Here is a 14,001-nt window from a genome sequence, read left to right on the forward strand (position 1 = left end):
CCTGCCTCAGCCTCTCAAGTAGCTGGGCCCCACCACCACACTCAAGCTAATTTTTTTATTTCTAGTAGAGACAGGGTTTCACCATACTGGCCAGACTGGTCTGAAATTCCTGACCTCAAGTGATCTCCCTACCTCAGCCTCCCAAAGTTCTGGGATTACAGGCGTGAGCCACCATACCCAGCCAGGAGGATGAATTTCACAGATATTATGTTAAACCACAGAAACAAGCTTGGTCGTGACTCTTTGCTGATAGGAGTCAGAAAAGTGGTCAGGAATGGGCTATCCGCTATTGACTGAATAGGAACAAGAGGGAACTCTGGGATGTTGGAAATACTTTATACTTTGGTCTGGGTTATGTTTACACAAGTATATACATATGTAAAAAATCTGCTGGGTGCAGTGACTGATGCCTGTAATCCCAGCACTTTGGGAGGCCAAGATGGGGAGGATTGCTGGAGGCCAGGAGTTGGAGACCAGCCTGGACAACATAGTGAGACTCCGTCTCTACAAAAAATTTAAACAAAAATGAAAATTGGGCTGGGCGAGATGGCTCACGCCTGTAATCCCAGCACTTTGGGAGGCCGAGGCGGGCAGATCACCTAAGGACAGAAGTTCAAGACCAGACTGCTAACATGGTAAAACCCCATTCCTACTAAAAATACAAAAACTTAGCCAGGCATGGTGGCATGCGCCTGTAATCCTGGCTACTCGGGAGGCTGAGGCAGGAGAATCGCTTGAACATGGGAGGCGGAGGTTGCAGTGAACCAAGATTGTGCTAATGCACTCCAGCTTGGGCAAGACCAATACTCTGCTAAAAAAAAAAAAAAAAAAAAAAAAAAATTAGTCGGGCATGGTGGCACACACCTCTGGTGCCAGCTACTTGGGAGGCTGAGATAGGAGCATCACATCAGCCTGGGAGGTCAAGGCTGCAGAGAGCTGTGATCCAGCCACTGAACCCAAGCCTTGGAGATAGAACGAGACCGTGTCTCGAAATGTATATATACATGTAAAAATGTAAAACTTCCATCGAGCTTCACAGTTTTCATGCCCTTTACTGTAAGCTTCAATTAAAGTAAATATCTAATAACTGGTGACGATGATGGTGAGCAAACTCTTGAGTACCAGGTTCTAGGCAGTGTCTTTAGACCCTAATCCCACTGCCTGGTAATGGCTGGTTTGTGTGACCCCCGAGGCACGGGGAACGTGCTTTTGCAAAGGACTGAGGCGAGCACGCAGCCTTGCGGAGGAGGGAGTCCCGGGCTGGCTTCCCGGACTGGCCGGTAAACAACCCACTTGCTGGCCCGGTGTTCGGAACGCGTCCCCTGCGACCCCGGACCCTCCCGCCGCGCTCCTGCGGGAGCCCTGCCCGGACCCGCGAGAGAAGCCGGCCAATGGGCAGCCGGCCGGTCCCGCGTCACGCCGTGAAGGGCTTCCTCACCGTGAAGCTGACCACTGGCTACCAATGGGCGCACGACCCCGCGGCCGCTGGGGAGCAGCGCGGCCTTGCGCCTGCGCAACCCTCCCCTCAGCCGCATTTCCGCAGCGAGCCCTCCACTCCGAATGCCGGTTGGCGCCCTGCCAACCAATCACCGGGGAGCCCCGAGCCCGGCAGCCAATGGTCGCCCGCCTCCCCGCGCGGGGCCGCGCCAGTTGGCGCTGATCTCCCGCAGCCCGCGGGAAGCGGGGGCGGATTGGCGAAGGCGACGGCCAATGGGCGGCGGGCGCGAGATGCGGGGCCAATGAGCGCCCCGGGGGCGGGGAGGGCACCGCGGCGGGCGGCTGCGAGGAGCGGCCAGCGGCGGCGGCGGCGGCGGCCGGTGGCGGCCATGGCGGCGGCGGCGGCCGATGGCGACGACGCCCGCTGCGTGCGGCTGAGCGCCGAGCGGGCCCAGGCGCTGCTGGCCAACGTGGACACGCTGCTGTTTGACTGCGACGGGGTGCTGTGGCGCGGAGAGACGGCCGTGCCCGGCGCACCTGAGGCCCTGCGGGCGCTGCGCGCCCACGGCAAGCGCCTGGGCTTCATAACCAACAACAGCAGCAAGACCCGCGCGGCCTACGCCGAGAAGCTGCGGCGCCTGGGCTTTGGCGGCCCGGCGGGGCCCGGCGCCGGCCTGGAGGTCTTCGGCACCGCCTACTGCACCGCGCTCTACCTGCGCCAGCGCCTGGCTGGCGCGCCCGCGCCCAAGGCCTACGTGCTGGGCAGCCAGGCACTGGCCGCGGAGCTGGAGGCCGTGGGCGTCGCCTGCGTGGGCGTGGGGCCCGAGCCGCTGCAGGGCGAGGGTCCCGGCGACTGGCTGCACGCGCCGCTGGAGCCCGACGTACGCGCTGTGGTCGTGGGCTTTGACCCGCACTTCAGCTACATGAAGCTCACCAAAGCCCTGCGCTACTTGCAGCAGCCCGGCTGCCTGCTCGTGGGCACCAACATGGACAACCGGCTACCGCTGGAGAACGGCCGCTTCATCGCGGGTCCGTGCGCCCCGGGGCGGGAGGCTGGGGGGCGCGCCCCGGGCCCCCTCCCCGGCCTCTGACCGGGTCCCCTGTGCCCCGCAGGTACCGGCTGTCTGGTCCGAGCCGTGGAGATGGCCGCCCAGCGCCAGGCCGACATCATCGGGAAGCCCAGCCGCTTCATCTTCGACTGCGTGTCCCAGGAATACGGCATCAACCCCGAGCGCACCGTCATGGTGGGAGACCGCCTGGACACAGACATCCTCCTGGGCGTCACTTGTGGCCTCAAGACCATTCTGACCCTCACCGGAGTCTCCACTCTAGGGGATGTGAAGAGTAATCAGGAAAGTGACTGCGTGTCTAAGAAGAAAATGGTCCCTGACTTCTATGTTGACAGCATAGCCGACCTTTTGCCCGCCCTTCAAGGTTAAAGATTGAGTGTCTTTAATCTCCAGAATAAAAAAAAAAATTGAAAATTAGTTACCCAAATTAATAGGTGGGGCTTAAGCATCTTCTCGGCCAGGTGGCTTCAAAGAGTGTAATTGGAGTTAAGCAAAGGCATTCATTGTTAACCTTGTAAGTAAACGTTTGGGGGACGATTTTGTTTACAGATGTTTGTAATGGAATTGCACTTTTAGGCTTGGAAGGCATTGTGGGGTGGGTTCTGGGCCTTGGGCGGGGTTGGCAGGGGCAGGCTCAGCACCTGTCTGGGATTCAGGTATCGGGGCCTGAGGCGGTTCTCTGGGTGTGTTCTATACTTTATTGAAAAACTCATTCAGGGATCCAGTCCCTTGGGGGCGGAAGGACTGATTATTCTGCTGGGAGAGGCTTTTGTGGACCAAGACCCAATCAGTGTGACTGACAGTCCAGCGGAGCCTTCTGTGTCCCTCTGCCTCCCAGCAGGTTGGGGATGGAGGAGGGAGCTGCTCCCAGGTGCCATCTCCTTGCCCTTGGGTGCAAAGTGCTGCCCTCACCACCCTTCCGCCTCCTCTGCTTCCTTGAAAACCACTCTGATGTCACAATTGAGTGTCTGTTCCGTTTCAGATACCCAGGGCTGCTGCTCCTCACACACAGCTGCCCAGTTCTGTAAATGCAGCCCAGCTAAACCTCAGCTGTCTCGAGTGTGCGTTTAAACCCAGGTGACTTGGACTGAGCACCCGCAAGGCCGGGGACGCCTTCGCTCAACTCGGAGGCTGCAGTGCAGGGAGCTCAGAGCAGTGCTGCTACCAAACAGTTAACTTTGAACAACTGTCAGGCAATGGATTTGAATGTTAAGTGTGTTAATAGCTGTGCTCTGTCTCGTAGGGAAAATACCACTGAAGAAACCTTTATGTCCTGCAGCCGACAGTGCGGCTAAAGCATGTTGGCCAAGGAATGCCTGTCATCCAGGGCTCTGGGACGGGGAGGAGAGTTGTGTCCCCAAGAACAGGAAGTCCTTTACAAAGCATCCAGCCTCTTCCTGTCCTTCCGTTCCCTAGGTTGGAGTAGGCGTTGGAGGCTGGTGGCCCAGGAGGTCACCTGCCTTGCCCTGGATTCCCTTGTCAGTGGCCAGCAGGAGGACTTGGCAGGGCCACCAGCTCGCCAAGGTTCTGAGTGGGGCTCTGGCCTCTCCTGCCTGCCTTGTGGCTCTGCTGACCTTTCACAGGCCTGACAGCAGACTCAGCAGGGCCAGCCCAGGACACTGCACCTTCTGGCTGGCTCCCTATCGGCGCCTTGCCCTGCACCTGGCGGCTTCTCTCCTGGCCGCACAGCATTCCACTTGGTCATGAAGACTTCTCAGAGCAATAAGGGGCATTCTGAGCCTTCAGCACCTCCCAGACCAGGGATGTCAGGTTCAGAGGGTGCTGCAGGGCAGCATGAGGGTGGCTGTGCCCACAAAGTTGATGGCACTGATGCTCGCTTGGTGAGGTCAGTTCCAGCTGGGTCTGGCCTGGCAGGACGCAGTCATGCTAGAAGCACGCGGCAGATGCAGCTGGGGGATGCCTTCCTCTTGCCGTGTGGGGGCTGGGAGTCCCTGTGCACCCTGTCTCCAGCCCCCGAGGGGCTGTGGCACTGTGTGCCCCGGAGCGCAGATTAAACTCTCAAACCCACACTGGCTCAGGTGTCCTTGCTCTCCACTTGCTTTGGCCCTGGGCGCCGCCGTCTCACTGCAGGTGGGAGGACTCAAAGTAGATGGGTGGCTGGGGTTCCAACTCCACAGTGGGAATGCCAACTGCCCACTCCCAGCCTGGCTCAGAGGAACGCGTTCTGGAGAATGAGGGAAACCAGGGAAGGAAAGGGTCTTGGAGTGAAGCTGGTGGGGCTCATGGGCACACATGGGCTGCTATGTCAGATTGCCCAGGGCAGGGAGCAGAGCTGAGTTAGAAACAAGTCCGGCTAGGCTGGGCGTCATGGCTCGCGCCTGTGATCCCAACACTTTGGGAGGCTCAGGCAGGCAGATCACTTGAGGTCAGGCATTCGAGGCCAGCCTGACCAACATGGTGAAACCTGGTCTCCTAAAAATACAAAAATTAGCCGGGTGTGGGGATGGGCGCCTATAATCCCAGCTACTTGGGAGGCTGAGGCAGAAGAATTGCTTGAACCCAGGAGACAGAGGTTGCAGTGACCCAAGATGCAGCCACTGCACTCCAACCTGGGGGACACTGTGAAACTCCATCTCAAAGGCATGCTGGGCAGGCCCCCAAGGCTGGCCTGACCATCCCAGGGGGCACAGACTCCAGTAGACTGCCTATCCACACTCCAGCCTTCAGGAACCCCTGGTCTTGGGCATGTACCCTGTGGGATGCCATTTGGCCCCATCTCACACTGGGGGGCTGGGAAGCAGCACAGTCCCATGTGAGTCATTCATTGAACCGGGATTTACTGACAGCTTGTGGAGTGCCAGGGCCTTTGCCCTGAGAGCACTGGGGAGTTGAGGGTAACCTGAGAGACTCAGACCGCTTTAGGAAACGAAATCCACCCCAACCACACTTAGCGAGTCACCCTGGCTGGGCCTGCGCTGCCCTCCAGTTGGTCATCTGGACTGGATTTCCACGCGGCCAAGCACTATGTTTCCCAGACCCTGATCTCCAGTCTGTGCAGGCCAGGTGTCTGGAGCCAGGCCTGGTGACGGGTCTCCCCCAGGTGGGAGGAGGGGACTGTCCTGGCTCTGACCTGGATATCAGATCTGGAGCTGAGGGGGAGGCGTGGGGTCAGGAGGGGAGGCGTCCTGAGGTTTCCCTGGCCAAGGTTGCAGACAAGGGGCGCAGACAATCAGCGCATTGTGAGCAGGAGCTGCAGCATGGAGCCAGCAAGCTGCTGCGCAGAGCGCCCCGAACCTGAGCCTGCAGGGGTGAGTGGCCTCCCATCACTCCTACAGCAAGGACCCAGGGGGTGCCCCGGGCCACCCAGCCTCTCCCTTCCGCAGCCCGCTTGCTCCCTGGTCTCTAACCCCCTTGATCCCTCTGACCCTGATGTGTGCCCAGGTGAAGACCAAGCCCTGCTGTGGGAGCTGGAGAACCACGGGCCTGTTGCTGCTGCTGCTGGTGCTGACTGCGGGGGCTGTGGCTGGAGGGCTTCTTGGCTTCGCTCAGGGCCCTCCCAAGGTGAGCCCTCCTCAGGACCAGGGTCGTGGACAGTGGGAAGAGGGAGGGGAAGCTGGCATATCCCAGCCTCCAGCAGAGCCAGGGCGCAGAGCCGGCAGTGATATGGCCACCTTGGAGCAGATGGCTGGAGAATAAGGAGCCACTCAGGGATGTCAGAATCCTGAGCCCAGAGCTAGGGGCTGTGCTGAGGTTGCCCAGCTGCCCAGCTGAACTCTCAACTCCGCTGCCAGCCACAGCTGCAGATGCTGCGAATGACCCTCCCGAGCCCCCACGTGCCCAGGCCCAACCAAACCATCCTGGTGGACGTGGCCCAGAATGCGGCGACCATCACAGTGACCCCACCTCAGAGCAACCACAGCTGGGTGGTGCTGTTCGACGGACAGAGCGTGAGTGGGCAGGGAGGGATTGCCCTCACAGGTGTCAGTCACGGTGGCCCTGCCTCACCCCCCTGCCTCCCCAGGGCTGCATCTGTTACCGCCCTGAGGAGCACCACACCTGCTTCCTCCGCCTGATGGGGGACAGTGATCGGGAGACCCTGCGGCTGCTGGTGGATACCTCCAAGGTGAGCCGTCCTGCTGGGCGCATCCCCCAGCCAGGGGCCAGACAAAGGGTCCTGTGTGCAGCCCAGAGCAGGGCAGGCTGAGGCTCTGGTTTCAGGGAACAGGAAGCTCTCCTCCCTGAGCACAGGCTGCTGACAAGAGCCGAGGGTGGGGCCATCACTGGGGTTGGGAGGGGCCCGGCCCCGTCCAGCCAGGAGCAGGGAGCAGTCCCCTCCCATGGCCCACCAGTCTTCTCAGCAGGCCCAAGGGACTCGGGGCCCCAGCCAGGACACCCACCACACCCAGGAGCTGCTGGCAGTGCTGGGGAGCCACGAGGTGGACCCCACCCAGGTGGGAGCTTTGGTGCAGCACCTGTGTGCAAGGACCCCCATCTACTGGGCCCAGCGAGTGGAGGGTGAGTTGGGGTTGCTGCATGGGGAGGCCGGGCCCACGGAGGAGCTGGGGGCACAGCTCTTTGGGATTCACGGCGCCCTCACCACAGGGCCCCGGAGGCAGCGGCTCATCTATCTCTGCATCGACATCTGCTTCCCAAGCAACATCTGCGTGTCGGTCTGCTTTTATTACCTCCCAGACTGAGCCCCTGAACTGGCCAAGCCCAGTCCCAGTCCCCAGTCCAGCGGGATGGCCAGATCACCCACACCAGGGAGGACAGCTGCCGGCGGGGACGAATAAACCCTTCCACCTGGCCGTGGTGGTGTTCTCTGTGGCCTGAGGTCCTGAAACTCGGGCAGGGAGGGGACAGAGGGCACTGGGTTGGGAGTGGGCACCAGCCTCAGATGCCTCCGCAGCTTCAAGCCCTGGGCCGACTTTCCAAGGGAGTGCAGGCTAGCCCAGTCTAGGAGTGTGCACCCCTGCTTGCGTCACCCTGAGCTGTCACATCCAGACAAGCAACTGGGGGCTGAGAGGCCTAGGGTGGCCTGGCCCGGCAGGCCGAGGAGCTACAAGGGGCCGTCGGGTCCAGCTGGCACAGGCTGGCCGTAGGCCCCACTGTGTCCTGGATGCTGCACGGGTCCCTCCAGTTGCCACCACCTGCACCAGGCAGACCTGAGCGTGCACAGGCTAGCCCAGCACACTGTCGTTGAAGGCCAGGCAGACGACAGCCTTCTGGTGGCCGCCATACTCTCTTTTGATCTCTCCAGTCTCCACACACCAGAGCCGGGCCAGGTTGTCTGAAGAAGCTGGAGGGGGACGATGGGCAGGGCTCAGGGCACAGGTGCAGGCTGGTCAGAGAGCCCAAGGAGAGGGGGAGCAGCAGCCTAGGTGGGCTGGCTCTGGAGGCCAGGGATGGGGGAGGCTGGGGCGGAGCTCACCAGTGACGATGTACTGGGAGTCCCCCGAGAAGGCACAGCCCCACATCCAGCCGCGGGAGGACTCCCCAGGGTTGCCGCTCTTGATGCTCAGCTCTGTCATCAGGGAGAAGTTGGACGTCCTCCAGATCTTGCACGTCTGATCAGCTGAGCAGGTGGCGAGGAGCCTGGGGGGGGGGGGGGGGGTGGGGGTGGGGCGTGTCCAGCAGCAGCCACTCCACCCTGCAGCCCCTGACATGCACCCAGCAGCCCCTCCCCTGTCCAGCCCCCCACCCAGGCAGGTCCCCTCCCGGGCCAGCAGGCCCTGCACACACGTGGAGTCGGGGCTGAAGCGGCACTGCAGGGCGTAGCGGGTGTGGGCGGGGATCTTGGTCTTGGGGATGAGCTGGGTCACCTCGTCACCAATGCCCCCCGTCAGATTCCAGACATAGCAGTATCCCTAAAGGCAGGAGGACCATCACCAGTGGCCCGAGGCCTCAGGTCTGAGATACAGGGAAGGATGCCCTTGAGGCACAACACTGGGAATCAACTGTGCATGGGGACCCGGGGTCAGGGGCAGGCCCCTCCAGACCTGCCTGCAGGAGGCACCTGGGCAGTCTGGCCCCAACGAAGAGCCACAGCCGGCAAGCCAAGAACAGGAGGCCATACCTGGCCAAGGACTCAAATTATCCTTTCTGGAGAATGTCCCTGGCCAATGGGAGTATCTGGGAGAAGGGCACCAGCTAGAGGGACGGCATGACCAAGGCTGGGAGAAGGGAAGTCCCGGGACAAGAGGGACAAGTGAGGCGCTGGGATTAAATGGAGTTAATGGAAAAAAAGGAGGCTGGAGAGGAGAGCAGGGGCCACGCCACGGCAGCCTACAGGCGAGGCCAGCAGCCCTGGGTCTCCACAGGGGAACACCACCACCTGGCCGGTGCTGACCAGGCACCACTAGAAGCGTCCAAGGGAGAATAGGTCAGGGCGGGGGGACATCAGGAGGAGGTAAGGAGGCCTCAGAGAATGTCAGCTGTCATGGGAGACGAGGGTGAGTAGAACCAGGAGGCAACAGGGAGAAAAGAGGGAAGTGGACCAACTTGGGAGAGACTCCAGAAACCAGTGTGACGGAGCTGCAGACGCGGATAAGGCATCGGGACTTCTGGCTTTGCTGGCAGGGTAGGTGTTAGCGCCCAGGATGGAGGAAGCAGAAGGGGGCCACTAAGGGACATCCAGGAATAAGCCCACCTGCAGAGGCTGGGGGCTGAGTGCCAAGCTGCCCCCACCCAGCACCTGCCAACAGGACTCACGGTACTATTGACGGCTGCCATGTAGCTGGCGTCAGGGTCGATGTGGGCAGACGTGATGGAGACCTCGGGCTCAGGGATGAGCTGCTCGTTGTGGTCTGTTTTCAAGTCCCAGATGTGGATGGCCCCGCTCTGGTCGCCCACGATGAGCTCTGCCTGAGGTACAAGAGAGGTGAGGCAGGGCTCAAGCCCGGCTCTCCCAAGTCCCAGGGTGCCCAGCCCCATGAGCACTCCTCACCTGGTTGGGGTGCAGGCACACACAGTTAATGGGCGCGTTCACCTGGAAGATCCGCTGGCACTGCAGGTTCCGGGACCTGCGGGCCGGGCCGGACACATGCTGACTGTCTGGGCTTGTTGGTGCCCCACCCAGATGGCCTCTGCCTGGCCACTCCTCCCCTCCATCTACTGACGGGACCCGCCGCTCGGGAAATACTTGGGATGCAGGGCCCTCCACTCCAGAGAGGAGTGTAAGCCAGTACTGGCAGAAGGGGTATAATGTGCAGCCTCCCGGCTCAAGGCAAGACTCGGGCTTTGATGCAATTCACTCCCCTGTCCTTACTTCAGTAAGTCGGTCATAGGAAGCTCCCTGTCTCAGCCTCTGCTTGGAAAGAACCCAACCTAAAAACGTCTCCCAGGAGCGGCCCACCCCAGCCCCAGGCAGCAGACCCCTCCCCACCACACCTGAGGTCCCAGATCCTGGCTGTGCAGTCCTCGCCTCCCGTGTACATCCATCGGCCGTCTTCGTGGAAGCCCACAGATGCGATGTTCTTGTTGACACCATCATAGCTGATGATGGGGTTGGGGTTATTGGAGTTGAGATCGTACATTCGGATGTGCTGGTAACCTAAGGACATAGGCTGAACTGAAGCTTGGCTGTGCTTAGGTCGACCCGCCAGAGGTCAGGGGTGAGAGGTCAGGGGTCACAGATACCTGCAGCAGCAATCATGCTTCGGTCTGGTGTGATCTCCAAGGCATTCACCTGCTGGGACTGTTAAGGAGGATGACGGGAGGATGAGGGGAGAGCAGCCCTGGGCCAGGGGCTCCCAGGCCTCCACCATCTGGTTTTCAGCCAGGCTGTTGTCCCCACATGAGGCACCCCCACAGCGCCATGCTGCCCGCCCCGGGTGGAGGATACAGAGTCTTGGTGCTGGACAGTCCGGGTGCAGATGCCACTGTGGGCCTGCCAGAACCGCACGGTGTGGTCATAGCCTGCAGTGGCCAGGATGACCGGGTCACTGCCCACGGTGCCTGGGGAGGTGTTCATGGTGTGGCCAGCAGGGGCCCTAGAGCTGAACGGCAGGAGTGAAAGGTCAGAGCATCTGCAGAGGAGAGGGGTATGCAGTACTTAACACCCTCTGTGCTAAATAGATTACAGGCCCATGGGGCGCTGCCGGATGGGGCTTATCATTCCCACTTTACAGATGGGAAAACAAGCGCAGGTAGGTTCAGGGACACGCGTGACACTCGGCTCCGGGCGACGCTGGGGCTCCAGGGCGCGCGCTCCGTCCCCGCCCCACGCAGCCGGAGGGGGCGCCGTCCCCGCCGCAGCCCGCAGGGGGCAGTCACGCGCACACGCCACTCTGCCGCAGGGGCGCGCCGCGCGTGCGCAAGGCGGCGGGAGGGCCTGGGGAAGCGGAGCGCTGCGGCTGCGCATGCGTAGCAGGCCGACTGCAGGCCCTGATGGGAATGGGTGCTATCTGGCTGAATCCCCTGAGCTCCCCTGTCTTCCTCCGACCGCCCTTGCTCCGTCCTGCTGGCTGGCTTTCCCGGCCGCGCTCTCCCAGCCACCCAGCAGCTGGTTCCCGGCCCCTGGCTCGCGGCCTCCGTACCTTACGGGCGGCTCCGCACTCCACCGTGTCCAGGACGGCGAGGGGAGCCGGAGCGAGTCGATCGAGGCCGAGACCGAGCGTAGAGTTATCGATGGCTCCCTAGGGCGAGACCATGGGGCGGGCGGGGGTGGGTGGGACGAGACCAAAGTTCTAGGGCGGGGAGTTCCCGCCAGGACGAATCCTGAGCGGTCTCCGTGCGCCGCGGCGGGCCCCGCGGGGCGTGGAAGGAAGCCGCAGTTCTGTCCCCGGCCTCCTCCCCACGGCGCACTCGGTTTCCCAGGCTGTCGGGTCGCGCCGTTCCGGTGCCCTCCCTGACCCACTACTTCTCCACGCTGGGCTAGGGTTGGCTGTAAATTACAGGACTTGAATTCAGATAAGTAACATATATATACATATATATTAGTGTAAGTATATCCCGGACATTGCATGGGAAATGCTTATGCTAAAATATTTTACTTGCTTACCTACACTTCAAAGTTAACTGGGCATCCTGTAGTTTTACTTGCTAGATCTGGCGCCCCAGCCCCAGCCTGACCCTCAGGACATCACACTGAACCCAGGATCCGCCTCAAAACCACGGTCCCTCATTCCAGCCGGTACACCCACGCCGGTGCCCTCACCCTTTAGACAGGCTCCCACATATTTTTTCCCACTGCTCTTACAGACGCGGCTGTAGCCCTTCCTCTGGCCGCAAACAGGGTGCATCTTGTCCCTTGACCAGGCCCTCGTTCGCAGGAGCCTTCCTTTCTATACCTTCACCTCTCCTCCTTCCTGCCCCTTAGACTTTAAACACCATAAAGCAATCCCAAACTCTTCCAGTAGCGGTCCTGACCATTTTTCTAGCTCCACATCTTCACCTCCCACTCATTCTGCAGCCCTAGTCATCTGCCTTTTACCCCTGGCTCTCTAACTCTCCAATGGAAATTCCTCAAGGTCACTGACAATCTCATTTTGCTAAATCCCAGTGGATGCTTTTCCTCCCACTTTCTTTCTTTCTTCTTTTTTTTTTTTTTTTTTTGAGACGGAGTCGTGCTCTGTTGCCCAGGCTGGAGTGCAGCGGCACGATCTTGGCTCAGGGCAACCTCTGCCTCCCATGTTCAAGCGATTCTCCTGCTTCAGCCTCCTGAGTAGCTAGGACTACAGGCATGCACCACCACGCCCAGCTAATTTTTGTATTTTAGTAGAGATGGGTTTCACCATGTTGGTCAGGCTGGTCTTGAACTCCTGACCTCTTGCTCCACCCACGTCAGCCTTCCAAAGTGTTGGGATTACAGGCATGAGCCACTGCACCCGGAGTTTTGTTGTTTTTTTTGTTTGTTTTGTTTTGTTTTGAGGTGGAGTCTGGTTCTTGTTGCCCAGGCTGGAGTGCAGTGGTGGGATCTCGGCTCACTGCAAAACCTCCACCTCCCAGGTTCAAGTGATTCTCCTGCCTCAGCCTCCCGAGTAGCTGGGATTGTAGGCACCTGCCACCACATCAGGCTGATTTTTTTATTTTTAGTAGAGATGGGGTTTCACCATGGTGGCCGGGCTGGTCTCAAACTCCAGACCTCAAGTGATCTGCCCACCTTAGCCTCCCAAAGTGCTGGGATTACAGGCATGAGCCACCACACCCAGCCTCCTCCCAATTCTTGACACATCTGCACCATGGTTGGCAGCACCATGCCTGAAAGGCTGCCTTCTCTTAGCCCCTTGGTATTTAGTCTCTTTTCCTGCCTCCCTCCAAAGACTGCCCCCCCCCAGAGTTCCCTCTGCACCCAACGAGATCCCAGGGGGCTGGCAACTGCTAGCTCCAAGGTTTCCTCGGCTGTCCCAATGCTGGGCACCTTCAACCCTGTCTCTAGCTCTGATGGCCTCAGTCCCCTGTTGGACACTGTCCCTAGAATGCCCCGCAGACACCACCACCTTCCATGGCCAAGACAACTCATTGCTGAGTAGCCCCTTCTGTGGGTAGTGCCCACCTTGTATTACAGCTGGGCAAGATCCGATAGCTCCCCTCCCTCACCCTTCCCTTCCACTGCCGATTTTACCTGTCACCTACCTTCCTTTCCACTACCCTGGCTCTAGTTCACCCCTGTAGCCCCCATAACAGCCTCCTCCCTTGCCCCAGCCACTCTGGCCCCCTTCCAGACTGTCCTCCACAGGGCAGAATGGCCTTTTAAAAACCTCAGTCTGGGCCCAGCACAGTGGTTCATGCCTGTAATCCCAGGACTTTGGAAGGCTGAGGCAGGAGGATCACTTGAGGCCAGGAGTTCAAGACCATCCTGGACAATACAATGAGACCCCTTCTCTACCAAAAAAGTAAAAATTAGCCAGGAATGGTAGTGCATGCCTGTCGTCCCAGCTACTTGAGAGGCTGAGGTGGAAGGATCACTCACCAGGAATTCGAGGCTTCAGTGAGCTGTGATTGCACCACTGCACTCCAGCCTGGGTGACAGAGCAAGATCTTTTCTCAAAACAGAAACTCATAACAAAACCTAGGAATGACTTCCATCACCCCATTAGAAGACTTTAGGGGTCCCGTCCCTCTCCAGACTCCTGGCCCTGGCCCACCCTGTGGCTTCCATCTCCTCTCCATGTGATCCAGTGAGGCTTTGCGTCCCCACCCAAGTCTCATCTTGAATTGTAATCCCCATAATCCCCAAGTGTCAAGGGAGAGACCAGGTGGAGGTAATTGAATCATGAGGGCGGGTTCCCCGTGCTGTTCTCATGATAGTGAGTGAGTTCTCAAGAGATCTGTTGGTCTTACAAGGGGTTCCTCCCACTTCGCTCCACTTTTCCTTCCTGCCGCCTTTAAAAGAAGGTGTCTTGCTTCCCCTTCGCCTTCTGCCATGATTGTAAGTTTCTTGAGGCCTCTCCAGCCATGCTGAACTGTGAGTCAATTCAGGAAAGGACTCTTTCCTTTATAAGTTATCCAATCTCACGTGTTCTTTATTGCAGTATGAAAATAGAATAATACCGCATTGGTCCTCTACTTTGGCCAGAGGAAACATGTTCTT

At 59.7% G+C, this 14,001-nt stretch overlaps 3 protein-coding genes across 6 annotated transcripts; 2 read left to right on the forward strand and 1 right to left on the reverse strand.

Moving 5' to 3' along the window:
• Window positions 1-1,777: 1,777 nt before the first annotated feature.
• On the forward strand, window positions 1,778-4,540 carry PGP (phosphoglycolate phosphatase). 2 transcript variants are annotated; one of them, XR_004265416.1, is made up of 3 exons: window positions 1,778-2,466; window positions 2,551-3,021; window positions 3,490-4,540. XR_004265416.1 is itself a non-coding variant. In XM_032268240.1 (2 exons), the coding sequence occupies exons 1-2, from the start codon at window positions 1,827-1,829 to the stop codon at window positions 2,874-2,876; spliced, it is 966 nt and encodes a 321-aa protein (XP_032124131.1). In that variant the 5' UTR covers window positions 1,778-1,826; the 3' UTR covers window positions 2,877-4,540. The 2 variants fall into 2 exon arrangements, 1 of the variants encoding a protein (XP_032124131.1); XM_032268240.1 differs by having other exon boundaries at window positions 2,551-4,540.
• Window positions 4,541-5,025: 485 nt separating this feature from the next.
• On the forward strand, window positions 5,026-7,276 carry BRICD5 (BRICHOS domain containing 5). Of its 3 annotated transcripts, XM_032268243.1 has the most exons (6): window positions 5,026-5,776; window positions 5,910-6,029; window positions 6,260-6,415; window positions 6,490-6,591; window positions 6,830-6,983; window positions 7,071-7,276. In XM_032268243.1, the coding sequence occupies exons 1-6, from the start codon at window positions 5,726-5,728 to the stop codon at window positions 7,163-7,165; spliced, it is 678 nt and encodes a 225-aa protein (XP_032124134.1). In that variant the 5' UTR covers window positions 5,026-5,725; the 3' UTR covers window positions 7,166-7,276. The 3 variants fall into 3 exon arrangements, with proteins under 3 accessions (XP_032124134.1, XP_032124132.1, XP_032124133.1); XM_032268241.1 differs by having other exon boundaries at window positions 6,830-7,276; XM_032268242.1 differs by having other exon boundaries at window positions 5,401-6,029; window positions 6,830-7,276.
• Window positions 7,112-11,323, reverse strand: MLST8 (MTOR associated protein, LST8 homolog). The gene is made up of 9 exons (XM_032268239.1): window positions 11,006-11,323; window positions 10,312-10,465; window positions 10,107-10,158; window positions 9,858-10,020; window positions 9,415-9,490; window positions 9,180-9,332; window positions 8,211-8,335; window positions 7,900-8,063; window positions 7,112-7,767 (listed from the first exon to the last, which is right to left on the reverse strand). The coding sequence occupies exons 2-9, from the start codon at window positions 10,438-10,440 to the stop codon at window positions 7,649-7,651; spliced, it is 981 nt and encodes a 326-aa protein (XP_032124130.1). The 5' UTR covers window positions 10,441-10,465; window positions 11,006-11,323; the 3' UTR covers window positions 7,112-7,648.
• Between the last annotated feature and the right edge of the window lie 2,678 nt (window positions 11,324-14,001).

The sequence above is a fragment of the Sapajus apella genome, unplaced genomic scaffold (genome assembly GCF_009761245.1).
Source record: "Sapajus apella isolate SASKATOON/1434 unplaced genomic scaffold, GSC_monkey_1.0 scaffold175, whole genome shotgun sequence".
Classification (NCBI taxonomy): domain Eukaryota; kingdom Metazoa; phylum Chordata; class Mammalia; order Primates; family Cebidae; genus Sapajus; species Sapajus apella.